Raw genomic sequence first — 20632 nt, 5'->3', positions numbered from 1 at the left:
CTCTCTGCTGAGAAGCGGCGTGGGTCAGTGCAAAGAGCTCAGGCTTTGGAGTCAGAGGTCATGGGTTCTAATCCCGGCCCTGCCACTTGTCAGCTGTCACTTACTTCTCTGGGCCTCAGTTCTCTCGTCTCTAAAATGGGGATTAAGACTGTGAGCCCCCCCCCCCCCCCCCATGGGACAACCTGATCACCTTGTAACCTCCCCAGTGCTTAGAACAGTGCTTTGCACATAGTAAGCGCTTAATAAATGCCATTATTATTATTAACAAATGTCACGATCATTATTATTATGATTTACTATGTTCGCATGACTTTGGTAAAACGGGCGTGGAGCCAGATGCGCGTCTTCCCAACTCCGTTTTATTATACCCTCATGAGCTCTTAGTACAGTGTTCTGCACACAGTAAGCGCTCAATAAATATGATTGATTGATTGACCAGTTCACCTCAACTTTTAGGAGCAAATGATACAGCTTCAGTGAACTGAGCAGAACATTTCTGGACCAGATTACGGCCTGCCACATTATGAGGGTCTAACAGCAATGGAAGTTAATGCTATCTCCTCCTCGTATTTGTTCATTTTTTATTCATTTATTTAATTACAGTACTTTCAAGTGTCTTACCTCCTTCCCTTCCCCACAGCACCTGTATATATATGTATATATGTTTGTATTTATTACTCTATTTATTTTACTTGTACATATCTATTTTATTTATTTTATTTTGTTAATATGTTTGATTTTGTTCTCTGTCTCCCCCTTCTAGACTGTGAGCCCACTGTTGGGTAGGGACTGTCTCTATATGTTGCCAACTTGTACTTCCCAAGCGCTTAGTACAGTGCTCTGCACACAGTAAGTGCTCAGTAAATACGATTGATTGATTGATTGGTTCACTAATGCTTCGAAGCTTCACTGGCTTGTATGGGATTGTGGTGTTGGAACTGTATATTTGGAAGTTGGAATAAGGAATGGAACTGAATAAAGCTGAGGTCCCTTTCAGTTTTCTTCATTTCGTTTCTCATCCCTAACAATTCACCTCCTTGTTCGGAGAGAAAAATTAGGGCGACCCTTTGTCAGGGATTGTTTTTCGGGGAATCGTTCTGATCATTTCCCACTCAGAGCCAGCTGCCAGATTCTCAAAACTTGGATTATTTTCCTCACAGAGAGAGAAAGCGCCCTTTCTATGAAACTGAAGCAGAATTATTAAGGGAGAGCCAGGGGGGTGTTGAACAGCTTCAGTTTGAGGTGGTGAATTTACTTCCAAGCGCTTTTTTTATCACTACATAGTTCCCGAGAAGAAGCTGATGAACAGCATATTAATAAACAGCTTGAAAGAGAACCCCGTTGGCATTGTCGATTTTTACAAATTTAAACTGGGGATGGGGTGCACGTGACTACAGAAGGGTTTCACGGGAGATGCGAAGTTTCTAGAACCCTGGAAATCCAGGCACAAAACTACGGTTGTCACGCAAACGACAACGTGACTTCTCTTTTCCACTAGATACGAGGAGGCCGAAGTTCGGAAGAAGCTCGAAGAAAAGGACAGACAGGCCGAACAGCAGCTGCAACAGCAGAAAAAGCAGGAAGCGGGAAGAGATGGTGGAAAGGTTTCAACAAAGACTACTTCGGAGAAGGTTTTGGACCCAAAAGGCAGAAGTCAGAAGGTATTGTGAAATTTGTAAACTGAAGGAATTGGCAGTGACTCTGAGACTGTTTTATGTTTAAAAAAAAAAAGGCATTTTGAAAATAATAATAGTAATGGCATTTATTAAGCGCTTCCTATGTGCCAAGCACTGTTCTAAGCGCTGGGGAGGTTACAAGGTGATCAGGTTGTCCCACGGGGGGCTCACAGTCTTAATCCCCATTTTACAGATGAGGGAACTGAGGCCCAGAGAAGTTAAGTGACTTGCCCAAAGTCACACAGCTGACAATTGGCGGAGCTGGGGTTTGAACCCATGACCTCTGCCTCCAAAGCCCGGGCTCTTCTCCACTGAGCCACGCTGCTTCTCTAAAATGGGGATGAAGACTGTGAGCCCCCCGTGGGACAACCTGATCACCTTGTAACCTCCTCAGCGCTTAGAACAGTGCTTTGCACGTAGTAAGCGCTTAATACATGCCATTAAAAAAAAAAGGGCAGTAGTGTCCGTGGTAGAATCAGCCAGGCTTTGGAGGTGATGAGAAGCTAGCCAGAAAGTTGGAGAAAAGCTGACTTGACAGCAGTAGAGCAGAAAAGGCGCGTGAGACAGAGTTGACCAGAATTTGGAAGAGACGGCAATGGGGTCAACAAGGTGCGGGCCCATTGTGTTGTACGACAATCGATCAGTTGTCATTTGATCTGATTTGATTTGATCCCAGACAATTAAAATTAAAGGGATTTAAATGCCACAAGCGGAAGCCCAATTCCTATAAATATGAGCTTTTATTCTAGAACAGTGCTCTCAAATTGTCCTGTAGTCGGGCAGTTGAAGTAGGCGAAATAGCTATTGATTTAAAACACGAAACGGTCAGTTTTTTTTTTACCACTGCTGATTGTATTTGAACTACCCTCCTAATCTTTCTCTTTGAAATTTTAGTGCAGTAGCTGGCCTGGGAAAAGTTTTTTCTCATCCGTTTTGTATAGAATCGCACCCCTGTTTTCCGACAGTTCGGCAAAAGAGAGGATCTGTAAAATATTCTTGTGGTATTCTCACACTGCGTTCGAGGCGTCAGGCGGAAAAGTAAATAGGAAAGCTAAAGAAATAGTCAGTGTGGTAAAAACTGGTCAGAGTTTCAGCCTTCTGTTAATGTCCATTCACTGAGTCATATTTATTGAGCGCTTACTGTGTGCAGAGCACTGTACTAAGCGCTTGGGAAGTACAAATAGTGTGGTAAAACTGGTCAGAGTTTCAGCCTTCTGTTAATGTCCACTCAGTCATATTTATTGAGCGCTTACTGTGTGCAGAGCACTGTACTAAGCGCTTGGGAAGTACAAATAGTCAGTGTGGTAAAAACTGGTCAGAGTTTCAGCCTTCTGTTAATGTCCATTCATTCAGTCATATTTATTGAGCGCTTACTGTGTGCAGAGCACTGTACTAAGCGCTTGGGAAGTACAAATAGTCAGTGTGGTAAAACTGGTCAGAGTTTCAGCCTTCTGTTAATGTCCATTCATTCAGTCATATTTATTGAGCGCTTACTGTGTGCAGAGCGCTGTACTAAGCGCTTGGGAAGTACAAGTTGGTAACATCTAGAGACGGTCCAGATGCTTTGCCCGTGGTATTTTAGCCTTGGTTTTATAAAATGCCTACCGCCTACTGTTTTATTTACTAATTACCCGTTTCTTTGGAACAGATCAATGGGGAAAAGAAGGAAAGAAGTGAAAAAGTTGAGCAAGGTCAGTGAAGTTTGCTTTGTTCACCCAAATCAGTATCCATTATTTGACTTTTCTGTTCTTTTTTTTCAATCATCAGAATCGGGTCAGCCCCTTTAATTAAATGTTTCATTCATGTCTTCCGTTCGGATCCACTTGTTCCAAACCCCGATTGTCCGGGCCCCAGATAGACGCTCCCCCGACCAACCCCAAGTAGCAAGGACCGTCTGGGCTACTCGGGAAGCCCCCCGGTCACCGTCTCCCCAACAGTCACCGAGGCCCGTTACACCGTAGACGCCATCGCGTCCCCCCGCCCCGCTCCCCCAAGGAGCCGCACGGCCTCTCGTCCCCTCTCTTCACCTCACCCTCCTTCACCTTCTCTTTTTAATAATAATAATAATAATGATGGTATTTGTTAAGCGCTTACTATGTGCAAAGCACTGTTCTGAGCGCTGGAGGGGATACAAGGTGATCAGGTTGTCCCACGGGGGGCTCACAGTCTTAATCCCCATTTTACAGATGAGGGAACTGAGGCCCAGAGAAGTGAAGTGACTTGCCCAAAGTCACCCAGCTGACAATTGGCGGAGCTGGGATTTGAACCCAGGACCTCCGACTCCAAAGCCCGGGCTCTTTCCAGCGCTTAGAACAGTGCCCAGCGCTTAGAACAGTGCCCAGCGCTTAGAACAGTGCTTTGCACATAGTAAGCACTTAACAAATGCCAATATTATTATTATTATTTCCACTGAGCCACAAAGCTTTTGCCCACTGTTGGGTAGGAACTGTCTCTATATGGTGCCAACTTGTACTTCCCAAGCGCTTAGTACAGTGCTGTGCACACGGTAAGCGCTCAATAAATACGATTGATTGATTGATTGATCTCCCTCTTCCGTCCAGGACCGACAAGTATCGGTCGTCATCTAGCGCCTTACCCCGCCCCGTCTCTGCGGCCTCTAGAATGGAAGCTCGTTGTGGGCAGGGAGTGTGTCCTTTAGATGGTTATATTGCACTCGTCCAAGCGTTTATTGCGGGGCTCCACACACCGCAAGCACTAGGGGAAGCAGCGTGGCTCAGTGGAAAGAGCCCGGGCTTTGGAGTCAGAGGTCATGGGTTCAAATCCCGGCTCCACCACTTGTCAGCTGTGTGACTTTGGGCATGCCCCTTAACCTCTCTGGGCCTCAGTTACCTCATCTGGAAAATGGCGATTACGCCTGAACTTGATTACCTTGTAGCTACCCCAGCGCTTAGAACAGTGCTTTGCACATAGTAAGCGCTTAATAAATGCCATCATTATTATTATTATTATAAATACGGTTGACTATTGAGTGCTTACTGTGTGCGGAGCCCTGCACTAAGCACTTGGGAGAGTACACTATAACAGGCACGTTCTTTGCCCACCACGAGGACTGACTTTTTGTTCATTTTCAGTGTTCATTTTCATTCATTTTGTTCATTTTTTGTTCATTTTCCTCTCCTTCACCTCAGGAACGTCCGTGCCATACGTGTGTTCTCCACGTCCCGCCAACCGGCCGCTTCCTCCCCCTTCCCAACTTCCGCCAGGCTTCCTTCCCAAAATTATTATTTGGAGAAGCAGCGTGGCTTAGTAGATAGAGCCTCATCCCGGGAGTCAAAAGGACCTGGATTCTAATCCCGGCTCCACCACTTGCCTGCCGTGTGGCCTCGGACGAGTCACTTGACTGATCTCATCCGGAAAAATGGGGATTTTAAGACTGTGAGCCCCATGTGGGACAGGGACTGTGTCCAACCGGATTCGATTGTATCTACCCCAGCGCTTAGAACAGTGCTTGATGCGTAGTATGCGCTTAACAAATATCATTGTCTATTATTTTTACCTCTTGCCACTCACAAGTTCTCCAACTTGGAGCCACACTAGATGTGATCATCACTAGTCTCCACGCTGGCTCTGCTCTGCACACAGTAAGCGCTCAATAAATACGATTGATGATGATGGCTCTCATCTCACCAACTCTGAAATATACCGCTCTTTTACCGGGTGCCAAAAATCCAGGCGCCCGGCCGTCTTCTGCCGCTTGAGATTCACCATCGCCTTTTTTATTTTTAATGGTATTTGTTAAGCTCTTTCTTGGAACCAGGCAGTCTACTAGGTGCCAGAGTAGCTTCAGGCTAATCAGGGTGGACACTGTCCGTTATAATAATAATAATGATGGCATTTATTAAGCGCTTACTATGTGCAAAGCACTTTTCGAAGCGCTGGGGAGTTTACAAGGTGAGCAGGTTGTCCCACGTGGGGCTCACAGCCTTAATCCCCATTTTCCAGATGAGGGAACTGAGGCCCAGAGAAGGGAAGTGACTTGCCTAAAGTCACCCAGCTGACAATTGGAGGAGCCGGGATTTGAACCCCTGACCTCTGACTCCAAAGCCCGGGCTCTTTCCACTGAGCCACGCTACCTCCCCTAAAATACAACACGTGCCAGAACCCGGGACCTTCAGATCTTCAGTCTAACGCTCTCCCAACTGAGCTATTTCGGCCCGCTAAATATCCCACATGGTTATCCCACACGGGGCTAAGGAGGAGAAATAGGTCAGATCATTTTTTCTTTTCACGACGCAAGCAATGTAGCATGGCTCAGTGGAAAGAGCCCGGGCTTTGGAGTCAGAGGTCATGGGTTCAAATCCCGGCTCTGCCAGTTGGCAGCTCTGTGACTTCGGGCAAGTCATTGAACTTCTCTGGGCCTCAGTTGCCTCATCTGTAAAATGGGGATTAAGACTGTAAGCCCCCTGTGGAATAACCTGATCACCTTGTAACCACCCCAGCGCTTAGAACAGTGCTTTGCACACAGTAAGCGCTTAATAAATGCCATCATTAAAAAAAAAAAGTATCAGGCGCTTTAATCAGTCAATCGATCAATCGTATTGAGCGCTTACTGTGTGCAGAGCACTGTACTAAGCGCTTGTTAGAGTACGATAGAACAATAAACAGACGCATTCCCTGCCCGCAATCAATCAATCGTATTTATTGAGCGCTTACTGTGTGCACAGCTCTGTACTAAGCACTTGGGAAGTACAAGTTGGCAACATATAGATGCGGTCCCTCCCCAACAGTGGGCTTACAGTCTTTAAGCTCTTTCTCCCATCTGTAAATCATAATCAGGTGAATTTATTGAGTGCTTACTGTGTGCAAAACACTGTACTAAGCGCTTGGGAAAATACAGTATAACAGAGTTGGTAAAAACGTTCCCTCCAATGGGAATATCATCCTCTCATGGGTAGGGATTATGTCTTTTACATCCATTGCACACAGTACAGTGCGCTGCTCACTGCAGGTGCTCAAAATGGATTAATCCGAATTCTAAAATTCCCCAAATTGACTCTTTTTAACCTCCCTTCAAGCCCCGCTTTACCAACCTGCCCAGCAGTGAATGGGTGGTCTTGAGCCTCAAGTGATACCACGCTCAGTACAGCGCTTTGCACATGGTAAGCGCTTAATAAATGCCATCGTTACTATCTAGCCTACATTCATTCAAATCATTAAAAACCCGAAGCACTAAACATTTAAAAATCCGTATTACTATACCGGGTAATGCGGTGGCTTGACGGATGTTCAGTATTTCTTTCGTTATACCTCGTATACATCAGTAGATCTTCCTTAGCAAATAGAATGGGTGTAACAGGATTGACATTGCAAATTTCCTTTTCATTCAGGGAAAGGAGCGAACGGTCAAAATTGGACTGATTTCTGGTTATTTCTGTTCCAGACTCCGTATCCCGGGGAGCAGTTACAGCTGAGAAACTGTTCACAATGATGACGGATAAGAGCGTCAGTTTGATCATAATGGATGCCCGCAGTGTGAAAGATTTTCAAGCTTCCTCTATTGTCAGCTCTCTGAGTGTCCCCGAGGAAGCCATCAAACCAGGGTAGGTGAATGTGGCTCTAGCGGGATGGGAAACCGCGTGACCTTGGACAAGTCCCTTCACTTCTCTGGGCCTCAGTTCCCTCAGCTGTCAAAGGGGGATTAAGACTGTGAGCCTCACGCGGGACAACCTGATCACCTTGTATCTGCCCCAGCGCTTAGAACAGTGCTTGGCAATCAATCAATCAATCGTATTGAGCGCTTACTGTGTGCAGAGCACTGGACTAAGCGCTTGGGAAGTACAAGTTGGCAACATAGACAGTCCCTACCCAACAGTGGGCTCACAGTCTAAAAGGGGGAGACGGAGAACAAAACCAAACATACTAACAAAATAAAATGAATAGAATAGATATGTACAAGTAAAATAAATAGAGTAATAAATATGTACAAATACTATGGCACATAGTAAGTGCTTAACAGGTACTATAATTAACTAATGACCTTGTGGATGGAGCATTATTCGGTCGTATTTATTGAGCGCTTACTGTGTGCAGAGCGCTGGACTAAGCGCTTGGGAAGTACAAGTTGGCAACGTATAGAGACGGTCCCGACCCAACAACGGGCTCACAGCTGGGAATCAGAAGGATCCGGGTTCTAGTCCCGGCTCTTCCACTTATCTGTTGCGTGACTACGGGCAAGTCACTTCTCTGGGGACCAACATAGGGAGTCCCATGTGGGACGTGGACCGTGTCCAACCCGATCACCTTCCGTCTGCCCTGGGGCTTAGAACGGCGGCTGGCACGTAGAAAGTGCTTAGCAAATACCTAAAAACAAGAAAAAATCACCTCCTAACCTCCTTCTACCACAAAAGGAGGGACCATTTTTCAGCAAACGTTTCGTAAGGAGTGAGGAAATGGAATCAGGCTCCGTCAGCATGAAGAATAACGGCATCCCAAGGGGCAGGTGTATGGGTGCTCAGTATGGACTGGGGTCTCACACTGACCCTTTGAGCCACACAGGCCGTCACAGGTGATTGTCACCAAGGTCACATGGATGTGTCATATCATCATCATCATCATCAATCGTATTTATTGAGCGCTTACTATGTGCAGAGCACTGTGCTAAGCGCTTGGGAAGTACAAGTTGGCAGCACATAGAGACAGTCCCTACCCAACAGTGGGCTCACAGTCTAAAAGGGGGAGACAGAACAAAACCAAACATACTAACAAAATAAAATAAATAGAATAGATATGTACAAGTAAAATAAATAGAGTAATAAATATGTACAAACATATACATATATACAGATGCTGTGGGGAAGGGAAGGAGGTAAGATGGGGGGGATGAGGGGGAGAGGAAGGAAGGGGCTCAGTCTGGGAAGGCTTAGTACAGTGCTCTGCATCCAGTAAGCGCTCAGTAAATACCGCTGACCGACCGAATGACAGTGGACCACGTCGGAGACTCACCTTTGGGTTAGCGGAGACCCATCCTTCCTCGTTTCCCATTTCTTTTTCCCTTCCTTTTCCTGTCCGCCCACCTAAGGAACACTTGCCGCCGTAGAAATGACAGGCGTGTGATGTTTCCGGGCCTGGATGGTGCCATTGTGAATAATAATAATGATAACAACAATAATAATAATAATAATAGTACTTGTTTAGCGCTTTCTATGTGCCAAGCACTCTTCTAAGCATCATCATCATCATCAATCGTATAATCAATAAATAATAATAATAATAAATAATCAATAAATGCGATTGATGATAAGCACTGGGGTAGATATAGGTTGATCAGGTTGGACACAACCTGGGAAGCAACGTGGAAATAGCCCGGGCTTGGGAGTCAGAGGTCATGGGTTCTAATTCCGCCTCCGCCACCTGTCAGCTTGAGGCAAATCACTTCACTTCTGTGTGCCTCAGTTCCCTCATCTGTAAAATGGGGGATGAAGATTGTGAGCCCCACCTGGGCCAACCTGATCACCTTGTATCCCCTCAGCGCTTAGAACGGTGCTTTGCACGGAGTAAGCGCTTAACAAATGCCATCATTGTTATTATTATCAAGGCCCCATCCCACACGGGGCTCACGGTCTTAATCCCCATTTTCCAGATGAGGAAACTGAGGCCCTGGGAAATAAAGTGACTTACCCAAGGTTACACAGCTGACGGGTGGTGGAGCCGGGATTAGAACCCAGGTCCTTCTGACTCCCATTTGGGTGCTATCCACTAGGCCGTGCTGCCTGGGGTACCTGCTGAATGGGGTGGGGAATGCTAGTGGATTCATTCAGTGGGAGTCAAAGGACCCCACGGCATTTATGTACATATCTTTAAAATTATATATTAGAAAGTATTTCTTCGTGTTTCTGCCTCCCTTTCTAGACTGTAAGCTTGTTACGGGCAGGGAACACGTCTGCTTATTCTGTTTATTGGACTCAAGCACTTAGTACAGTGCTGTGCACGTGGTAAACGCTCAATAAATACCATTGAATGAATAGATGGATGGATGGATGGATGGGAGGCATCTTCCCATTTTGGTGGTCCCAATCAGTAATAATAATAATGGCGTTTATTAAGCGCTTACTATGTGCAAAGCACTGTTCTGAGCGCTGGGGAGGTTACAAGGTGATCAAGCCGTCCCACAGGGAGCTCACAGTCTTAATCCCCATTTTACAGATGAGGGAACTGAGGCCCAGAGAAGTGAAGTGACTTCCCTAAAGTCACACAGCTAATTGGTGGAGCCGGGATTCGAACCCATGACCTCTGACTCCAAAGCCCGGACTCTTTCCCCTGAGCCAAGCTTCTTCCCCCTGGAATCAGCCTTGAAGGCGAGGGAGGGGGAAGACCAATGATAGTTGGTCCTTTTAGACTGTGAGCCCACTGTTGGGTAGGGACTGTCTCTATATGTTGCCGATTTGTACTTCCCAAGCGCTTAGTACAGCGCTCTGCACACAGTAAGCGCTCAATAAATACGATTGATGATTGATGATGATAGTTAATGACAGCTTTGACTCTTCCCACTTCCTGCTCCTTTCAGTTTAATTTGATAGGCGATTTGTGCTTTTTTGTTTGACAAAGCTAGGGTAATAAGGCCAGATGACTGTTTGCCTTTTTATTTTAGATGGTATTTACGTGCTTACTATATGTCAAACATGTCTGCTGTGTGACCTTGGGCAAGTGACTTAACTTCTCTGAGCCTGTTACCTCATCTGTAAAATGGGGATGAAGACTGTGAGCCCCACGTGGGACAACCTGATCACTTTGTATCCCCCCCAGCGCTTAGAACAGTGCTTTCCACATAGTAAGCGCTTAATAAATGCCATTATTATTATTATTATCATTATTATTCTAAGCGCCGGGGTAGATGCAGGTGAATTAGGTTGGACACAGTTCTTGTCCCGTATGGGACGCTCCAAGCAGGAGGGAAACTGAGGCCCAGAGAAGTTAAATGACAAGCCCACGGTCATCATCATCATCATCAATCGTATTTATTGAGCGCTTACTGTGTGCAGAGGACTGTACTAAGCGCTAGGGAAGTACAAGTTGGCAACATATGGAGACAGTCCCTAGCCAACAGTGGGCTCACAGTCTAAAAGGGGGAGACAGAGAACAAAACCAAACATACTAACAAAATAAAATAAATAGAATACATATGTACAAGTAAAATAAATGAATAAATAGAGTAATAAATATGTACAAACATATACATATATACAGGTGCTGTGGGGAAGGGAAGGAGGTAAGATGGGGGGGATGGAGAGGGGGGACATTTGGCAGAGCCGGGATTAGAACCCAGGTCCCCTTCCAACCGTATAATTTCAGGCGACTGGTTGCCTGTTCTAAAAGGCTCTTAGAAGGCTGATGATAAATCGCATTGTAAAATAATGGAATTATGACATGGCAACCTCGTAGATGGGGTCGCAAAGTATTTTCACTAGCCTACCAAATTTTTAACCTGCCCTTCCCAAATTTTTCAGTACCACCCCCCGGATGAAAAACTGTTTACTTGCCCGTTTCCAGGCAAAAGTGGTGGAAGACGTGCCTGTGTGGATCCCCTATCCAACCAGGAATAGCCAGGTTTCTGGGAAGAGTTTGGAGTTGGGTTTTTTTAATAGTGTTTGTTAGGCACCTGCTGTGTGTCAAACACTGTTCTAAGCGGTGGGATAGACACCAGTTAATTAGGTTGAACGCTGTCCCTGGGGTTCACATTCTAAAGGGGAGGGAGAACACGAGAACTGAGGCACAGAGAAGGGTAAGTGACTTACCCAAGGTCACACAGCAACCAGTTGGCAGACCTGGGAGTTGAACCCAGGTCCTCCGACGCTCAGGCCTTTGCTCTTTTCCACCAAGCCACGCTGCATCTCCTAAATCTTCCTGTTATTTCTGGCAGGGCCTTAGCCACCATAACGCGTAGACTCCGATATAGAAAGAGCACGTCTGTCGGAGAATCAGAAATCTCACGAAATAATAATAATGATGATGATGGCATTTATTAAGTGCTTACTAGGTGCAAAGCACTGTTTTAAGTGCTGGAGAGGTTACAAGGTGATCAGGTTGTCCCCCGTGGGGCTCACAGTCTTCACCCCCATTTTACAGATTAATCAATCAATCAATCGTATTTATTGAGCACTCAGTGTGTGCATTGCACTGTACTAAGCGCTTGGGAAGTACAAGTTGGCACCATATAGAGACGGTCCCTACCCAACAGCGGGCTCACAGTGTAGAAGATGGTGTAACTGAGGCCCAGAGAAGTTAAGTGACTTGCCCCAGGTCACACAACTGATGAGTGGCAGAGTCGGGATTGGAACTCATGACCTCCCGACTCCAAAGCTTGGGCTCTTTCCACTGAGCCACGCTGCTTTTCGTCCTACTGTGGAATGGTCCAAACATTTGAAGGCTTAAGTTCCCAGGACAGTCTTGTCGTTTATACTTTGGGAGGTAACTTCATTGCATCGTCCGATAGTCTCGATTCCTGGCCGCACTTTCTAGCTATCGGACCGCACTCTATAATCCTCGTTGGGTCAAGCGTACTTATTGAGCTCTTTTTATGTGCAGAGCACTGTACTAAGTGCTTGGGCGAGCACTGTAGAATAATGAACGGACACATTCCCTGCCCACAATGAGCTAATGGTCCAACGTGCGTCAGCCTCGGGGTGCATCGGGAGGGCCAGCCGTCTGACGAGCTTTTTGCAAAACTTTCAGAACGACCACGCATCGGATCGAAGCGAACCTCCCAGAGACTTCGAAGGAAACCTGGAAAAATCGGGGCTCGGTGGACTTTGTGGTGCTGCTTGACTGGTTTAGCTCGGCGAAAGATTTACTTCTCGGAACAACGCTACGCAGCCTGAAAGATGCACTTTTTAAGGTCGGTGAGGAGCGCGGTATTATTCGTCCTCGTGCCGTCAGTCGGTTGAGCAAGGATCGTGATTACAGTCATCCCCGTGCTGTCAATCCGTGGTATTTATTGGGAGAGTACAGTATAACAGAGGTGGTGGTCACCTTCCCTGCCCACAAGGAGCTTACAGTCCAGAAGGGGAGACAGGCGTTAATATAAATGAACAGATTGAGGATGTGGACATAAATGCCGTGGGACTAAAATCAGTCAATTGTATTTATTGAGCACCGACTTAGAATGTAGCGCTGTACTAAGTGCTTAGTACAAGAGAATCAGATAGGGTCCCAGCCCTTAAGGAGATTGAGTGTGTGCTCATTCATTCATTCAGGCATATTTATTGAGCGCTCACCGTGTGCGGAACACTGTACTAAATGCTTGGGAGTGTACAGTACAACAATTAGCAGGCACGTTCCCTGCCCGTAATGAGTTTACCGTCTAGAGCACTGCCATAAGTGTTTGAGATGGTATGGTAAATTAGGTAAACTAGTTATTTAGTAAGTATTAAAGTTTAGTTAGTGGATTTAGTAAATTTAGTATAGATTTAGCAGGGTCAAGTGGGGGAGACAGGCATTAATGTTACAGGTAAGGGTTAGCAACAGAGTTTAAAGATAGGTATATAAGGGCTACACAATAATAGTAATAGTAATTGTGGTATTTAAGTGCTTAGTATGTTCTAGGCACAGTACTAAGCACTGAGGAAGTTACGAGATAATCAGGTCCCATGTGGGGCTCGGAATGAACGGGTACTGGGCAAAAGAGACGCTTTGAGATTTGCAGAAAGGGGGAAAGGTTGGCCGGAGATGCAGATGCAGGTCGTCGGCATAGTGGAACCCGTCGGGGTGGGTGAGATCCCCGAAGCAGAGGGTCTTTACTCAGTTGTTAATTGTGGCATTTGTTAAGCGCTTACTACGTGCCGAACACTGTTCTAAGCCCAGGGGTAGATGCAAGGTAATCAGGTTGTCCCGCATGGGGCTCACAGTTCTTCGTCTCCATTGTACAGATGAGGTAACTGAGGCCCAGAGAAGGGAAGCGACTTGCCCAAGGTCCCACAGCTGACAGGTGGCGGAGCCTGGACTCGAACCCACATCCTCCGACTCCCAAGCCCAGAGAAGCAGCGTGGCTCAGTGGAAAGAGCCCGGGCTTTGGAGTCAGAGGTCATGGGTTCGAATCCCGGCTCCGCCACATGTCTGCTGTGTGACCTTGGGCAAGTCACTTAACTTCTCTGAGCCTGTTACCTCATCTGTAAAATGGGGAGTAAGACTGTGAGCCCCACGTAGGACAACCTGATCACTTTGTATCCCCCCAGCGCTTAGAACAGTGCTTTGCACATAGTAAGCGCTTAACAAATGCCAACATTATTATTATTATTATTACCACTTCTAAGCTCTGGGGTGGATACAGCCATATCGGATTGGACGCAGTCCCTGTCATTCATTCATTCATTCAGTCGTATTTAAGCGCTTCCTGTGTGCAGAGCACTCTGCTAAGCGCTTAGGAAAGTACAGAACAAAAATAGAGGGACAATCCCTGCCCACAACAAGCTCACAGTCTACGGGAATGACAGGAAGAATTTGGGGTGACAAGTGGAAGCTCACAGTCTAGAGACTAGTCTAGCTCCCCTTCTTCCTCTTCCCCTTCTCCCCATCCCCCCTGCCTTACCTCCTTCCCCTCCCCACAGCACCTGTATATATGTTTGTACGGATTTATTACTAATTTATTGATGTATTTATTATGGATTTATTACTAATTAATTTTATTTGTACATATTTATTCTATTTCTTTTATTTTGTTAATATGCTTGGTTTTGTTCTCTCCCCCTTCTAGCCTGTGAGCCCGCTGTTGGGTAGGGACCGTCTCTAGATGTTGCCGTCTTAGACTTCCCAAGCGCTTAGTCCAGTGCTCTGCACACAGTAAGCGCTCAATAAATACGATTGAATGAATGAATGGAGACAGGCATCAGTACAGGTAGACATCAATCTAAATCAAGAAAATGACAGATATATCCATAAATTCTGTGGGATTGAGGGGGGGGGGAGAGCGAAGGGAGCAAGTCAGGGAAACAGGCATCAGTCTAAATCAAGAAAATGACAGATATATCCATAAATTCTGTGGGATTGAGGCAGGGGGAAGAGCGAAGGGAGCAAGTCAGGGTGATGCAGGAGGGAGTGGAAGAGGAGGAAAAGTGGGGCTTAGTCTGGGACGGCCCCCACACGGGGCTCACAGTCTCAATCCCCATTTTACAGATGAAGTAACTGAAATAATTCATCTACAAGGAGAATAAAAGGGGGCTCAGAACTGACTGAGCCTTGAGGGACCCCCGTAGTTTGGAGTGAGAGGCGGGGGAGTCGGCGGCGGGACCGAGGGGAAACCGTGGGCTTGGCAGTCAGAGGACCTGGATTCTAATCCTGGCTCTACCACTTCCATTCATTCATTCAGTCGTATTTATTGAGCGCTTACTGTGTGCAGAGCACTGGACCAAGCGCTTGGGAAGTACAGGTTGGCAACATCTAGTGACGGTCCCTACCCAACAGCGGGCTCACAGTCCAGAAGGGGGAGACGGACAACAAAACAAAACATATAAACAAAATAAATAGAATAAATATGTACAAGGAAAATAAATAAATACATAGAGTAATAAATATGTACAATTCACTCAGTCGTATTTATTGAGCTCTTACTGTGTGCAGAGCACTGTACTAAGCGCTTGGGAAGTCCAAGTTGGCAACATATAGAGACGGTCCCAACCCGACAACGGGCTCACAGTCAAGAAGGGGGAGACAGACAACAAAACAAAGCATATTAATAAAATAAATAGAATAAATATGTACAAGTAAAATAAATAAATGCATAGAGTAATAAATATGTACAATTCACTCAATCGTGTTTATTGAGCACCTACTGTGTGCAGAGCACTGTACTAAGCGCTTGGGAAGTCCAAGTTGGCAACATATAGAGACAGGCCCTACCCAACAGCGGACTCACAGTCAAGAAGGGGGAGACAGACAACAAAACATATTAGCAAAATAAAATAAATAGAAGAAATATGTACAAGTAAAATAAATAAATACATCGAGTAATAAATATGTACAACTCATTCAATCGTATTTATTGAGCGCTTACTGTGTGCAGAGCTCTTGGGAAGTCCAAGTTGGCAACATATAGAGACGGTCCCAACCCGACAACGGGCTAACAGTCAAGAAGGGGGATACAGACAACAAAACAAAACATATTAACAAAATAAAATAAATAGAATAAATATGTACAAGTAAAATAAATAGAGTAATAAATCCGTACAAACATATATACATATATACAGTTGCTGTGGGGAGGGGAAGGAGGTAAGGCGGGGGGGATGGGGAGGGATATGACCTTAGGCAAGTCACTTAGCTTCTCTGTGCCTCGTCACCTCATCTGCAAAATGGGGATGAGGACCGTGAACCCCACGTGGGACAACCCGATTACCTTGTTGCCTGCCGTGTGACCTTGGCCAAGTCACTTTACTGCTGCCCCGTGCCTCGGTTTCAACATCTGTAAAAATGGGGATCCAGTGCCTTTTCTCCCTCCTCCTTAGACTGTGAGCCCCCTGTAGAACACGGACCGTGTCCGACCTGATTAACTAGTCTCTCTCCCGGTACTTAGAACAGTGCTTAATGATGGCATTTATTAAGCACTTACTATGTGCAGAGCACTGTTCTAAGCGCTGGGGAGGTTACAAGGTGATCAGGCTGTCCCACGGTTGGGGGGGGCTCACGGTCAGTCCCCATTTTCCAGATGAGGTAACTGAGGCCCAGAGAAGTGAAGTGACTTGCCCAAAGTCACCCAGCTGACAATTGGCGGAGCCGGGATTTGAACCCATGACCACTGACTCCAAAGCCCGGGCTCTTTCCACTGAGCCACGCTGCTTCGCTGGTTGACACATAGTAATTGCCTAACAATTACCATAATAATAATAGTAGTAAACACTATTATTATTTGTGTTGCCTTTATTAAGAGATCATAAAGGCGAGGCCACAGAATCGGAAGTGGACCATGTCCATGAATACAAGATTTGATTCTTTTGTAATGACGATTTTGACACCCGTCTACATGTTTTGTTCTGTCGTCTGTGTCCCCCTTCTAGACTGTGAGCCCATTGTTGGGTAGGGACCGTCTCTATATGTTGCCGGCTTGGACTTCCCAAGCGCTTAGTCCAGTGCTCTGCACACAGTAAGCGCTCAGTAAATACGATTGAATGATTATTTACTATTCTAATTATTTTGTGCACAGAGCTTTAATTCTATTTGTTCTGACGACTTGACACCCATACACATGTTTTGATTTGTTGTCCGTCTCCCCCTTCTAGACTGTGAGCCCATTGTTGGGTAGGGACCGTCTCTACACGTTGCCGACTTGTACTTCCCAAGCGCTTAGTACAGTGCTCTTACACAGTAAGCACGCAATCAATACGATTGAATGAATGAATGAAATGTGATCATCTTTCCAGGAGAAGGGGGTAGTCCAATCAGTCATATTTACTGAGCACTTACTCATTTATTCGCTCATTCAATCGTATTTATTGAGCGCTTGCTGTGTAAGAGCGCTGTACTAAGCGCTTGGAAAGTACGGTCGGCCACAGAGACAGTCATTCATTCATTCAATCATATTTATTGAGCGTGTACTGTGTGCAGAGCACTGGACTAAGCGCTTGGGAAGTCCAATTTGGCAACATATAGAGACGATCCCTACCCAACAGCGGGCTCACAGTCTAGAAGGGGGAGACGGACAACAAAGTAGAACAGACACATTCCCTGCCCAAAGCGAGAAGGGAGATGGAGGAGAGCAAGTGGAGGTGCCAGCAGTGAACAACTCGTTCAAGGAGTTTGGACAGGAATGACAGGAAGCATTTGGGGTGACAAGTGGAAGGGGCAGTGGGGTGGCGGGAGGGTTTTTTTTATCATAGTAGATAAGTAGGAGTCTCTCAAAGCAGGTAAGGAATCACTGGAGTGTGAGTAGGTGTGCCCAACCTGATTAACTTGTATCTAAGCGCTTAACAAATACCACAATTGTTTTTAATTATTATTATTGAGATAGCAGTAGGGAGGGAAGAAGGGTAGACACAAGGGAGAAGGGAATGGGGCTGGAGGAGCACATAGATGGGGAAGATTTTGAAAGAAGGGAGATCTTTTGGGAGGCATCTGGGAAGGATGACAGTGGATGTGGGGATTGGACGGAGTCTGGGGAGATTTGTGGAAGCTCATCCCCGATGGTTTCAATTTAGTCGATACGGAAGTTGGTAAGCCGAGGTCAGAGATGGAAGAGGCCGAGCTCCGCGGGATTTAAGGAGGGAGGGTCAGGAATGGAAGAGAAGTATCGGTACTGGGCCGAGGAGAGGGCAGGGTTTTAGCAGGTGAGGATGAATTTGAGTCAGGTGAGGCCTGGGTTCCTGCCTTTTCACGCTCCGTGGCGCAAACGTCTGAACGGAGGCCATCCCGGGGAGGTGATCCAGGGCCGCGGGATCGAAAGATCGACGGAGAGGCAGTCGTGCGAGGGACTTGAGTTTGGAAGAGAAGGCGGGGTCGAGCACCTGGATTTGTGTGTCGAGAGGGCAGCTTGGGTAGGGAGACCACAGCGGACAAGATGCCTCGGGTAGGCGGTCGTATTGATTGAGTGCTTACTGAGTGGAGAGTAAAATAGAACAATAAACAGACACATTCCCTGCCCACAATGAGCTTACGGTCTAGAGGGGATGGGAGAGGGCATGGGAGATCTCTGGGGAACAGGATAACTTTTGCGGGGAAGGGGAGAGAAGGCAGGTGAGGAGATTGGTCAGGGAATGGGGTTTCAGAGTTGGGGAGGTTAGGGATTGTAGAGCGATCAGAGATAACGCGATCAAACGTCCAAGTTGATGCCCGGGTGAGGCCGGGTGGAGCAGGAGGGCAGATAACTCATCATCTCCTCTGATGACACTGGTGTCCACCCTAATAACTCTAAAAATCCAGGTCAGTGGAGGGGCCTGATTATCCAGTCAGTCGTCAAGAACAAACAAGTTCAGGATGCAGTCCTTTTTCCGGTTGTCACGGCAGAGGTATTCGGCGATGGGGAGGCGGCCTGTCACTCGATAGCATTTTTTGAGCGTTCATTGTAATGGGAACAATAAACAGAGCTATTCCTTGCCCACAACGAGCTTATGACCTAGGGGCATTGAGACACTCGCAAAACTGAATGTTTGGCGAGGACTCTAGGAAAGAGTCTGTCTTGACTGAAACTTGAGTGAGGTGATGCTTCTGTAGGACAGCACTGGCCTCAGCCTGCGGACCTCTAGACCAATCAATTAATCACCTTTATTGGACACTTACCGTGTATAATGTAACAGAGTTGGCAGACACATTCCCTGCCCACCGTGGGGTTACTGTCTAGAGGGGGAGACAGACAGCCGTACAAATGAATAAATTATGGGTATGGCTCACAGTTTTAATCCCCGTTTTACAGATGAGGGAACTGAGGCCCAGAGAAGTGAAGTGACATGCCCAAAGTCACACAGCTGACAGTTGGCAGAGCCGGAATCTGAACCCATGCCCTCTGACTCCAAAGGCCGTGTTCTTTCCGCTGAGCCACGCTGCTTCTCCTTTTAATACGAAAAAGTGAAATCCGATGTCGCTTTTCAAAGAAGGAGCTAAAAAAAAAACCACACGTATGATTTGGGACTTATTTTCTCTGGTTTAACTTCTGTCTTGTTAAGATCTTTTAGTGAGGAACAGAGGTAGAGTTCTTTGGGTCCAGAGGCCACAGCAGGCGAGGCAAATCGTGGTGACGTTCACCCTTTAGTGACAGATGTGGGCTGCGGGGTAAAAACCGCTCTCTGTGGGCAGGGTATTGAAGCCCGTTGGTCGCTTTCGTCTTTTTGGGGAATAAAGAGAATTTGAATCCCATATTTTTGGATCGGAGCATCCCTTCTGCTTTCTTACGGGACGTTGTGGGTTAGTCTTGCCCATCCGTAAACCGATGGAGCTCACTGAGCATTTTAGGGCAGTGTTTGTTGTAGGAAAGTCTGACTGCTACCGAAAAGCTGTAAATTGTACCCACTCCCCCGCCTTCTAGACTGTAAGCCCACTGTTGAGTCAGGACCGTCTCTAGATGTTGCCAACTTGGACTTCCCAAGCGCTTAGTACAGTGCTCTGCACACAGTAAGCGCTCAATAAATACGATTGATTGGGTAGGGCCCGTCTCTATATGTTGCCAACTTGGACTTCCCAAGCGCTTAGCACAGTGCTCTGCCCACAGGAAGCGCTCAATAAATACGACTGAATGAATGAACTTTGCAAGTTTCTTCAGGTGCTCTGACAGTGTTCAGAATTCAGCGTCTTTCCTGTTTTTTAGCACATCAGGAAGTAGTTTTCAAAGGGGGGTGTCAAATGTACATCATGCAAATCGTTTTTCCTTGTCGTAGTGGGAAAGTCCGACCGTCCTGCGGAACGAGCCCTTAGTTTTGGAAGGAGGCTATGAAAACTGGCTGCTCTGTTACCCTCAGTTCACCACGAACGCCAAAGTAACACCACCTCCCCGTGGCAAGGGGGAAGAGATTTCCATCTCACGTGAGTGCTCGGGTCTCGCTTAAACCAAACACCGTTCAGAAATGGCTAGGAAGTCTGGACCAAATATCCCTGTTTCTCTGTTGCGCGTTCATATTTGAGAGCAAGAAATCCGCTCCGTAACGGCAGTGATAACTAACCACATTTATAGTACTTGTTAAGCGCTTATTGTGATAATTATGGTATTTGTTAAGGGTTTACTATGTGCCAAGCGCTGTTCTAAGCGTTGGGGTAGATACAAGTCAGGTTGGATGCAGTCCCTGTCCCCTGTGGGGCTCACACTCTTAATCCCCCATTTTTACAGATGAGGTCACTGAGGGCCAGAGAAGTGAAATGACTTGCCCAAGGTCACACAGCAGACACGTGGGAGGGCCAGGATTAGAACCCAGGTCCGTCTGACTCCCAAGCCCGTGTTCATTCATTCAGTCGTATTTATTGACCGCTTACTTTGTGCAGAGCACTGTGCTAAGCGCATGTTCTGTCCACTGAGCCACACTGCTTCTCTA

General features: G+C 46.5%; 1 protein-coding gene across 3 annotated transcripts in view; it reads left to right on the top strand.

Moving 5' to 3' along the window:
- The window catches only part of USP8 (ubiquitin specific peptidase 8), a 72669-nt gene that overhangs the window by 19001 nt on the left and 33036 nt on the right, over positions 1-20632 (top strand). For all 3 annotated transcript variants that reach the window (XM_038767072.1, XM_038767071.1, XM_038767073.1), the window contains 5 exons: positions 1499-1661; positions 3325-3367; positions 7078-7237; positions 12366-12528; positions 19985-20129. In XM_038767072.1, coding sequence (XP_038623000.1) covers positions 1499-1661; positions 3325-3367; positions 7078-7237; positions 12366-12528; positions 19985-20129 — 674 coding nt within the window. The remainder of the gene's footprint in view (positions 1-1498; positions 1662-3324; positions 3368-7077; positions 7238-12365; positions 12529-19984; positions 20130-20632) is intronic.

Source organism: Tachyglossus aculeatus, chromosome 26 (genome assembly GCF_015852505.1).
Source record: "Tachyglossus aculeatus isolate mTacAcu1 chromosome 26, mTacAcu1.pri, whole genome shotgun sequence".
Lineage (NCBI taxonomy): Eukaryota > Metazoa > Chordata > Mammalia > Monotremata > Tachyglossidae > Tachyglossus > Tachyglossus aculeatus.
The sequence above is the reverse complement of the archived record's forward strand: the minus strand, read 5'-3'. Positions and strand labels throughout refer to the sequence as shown.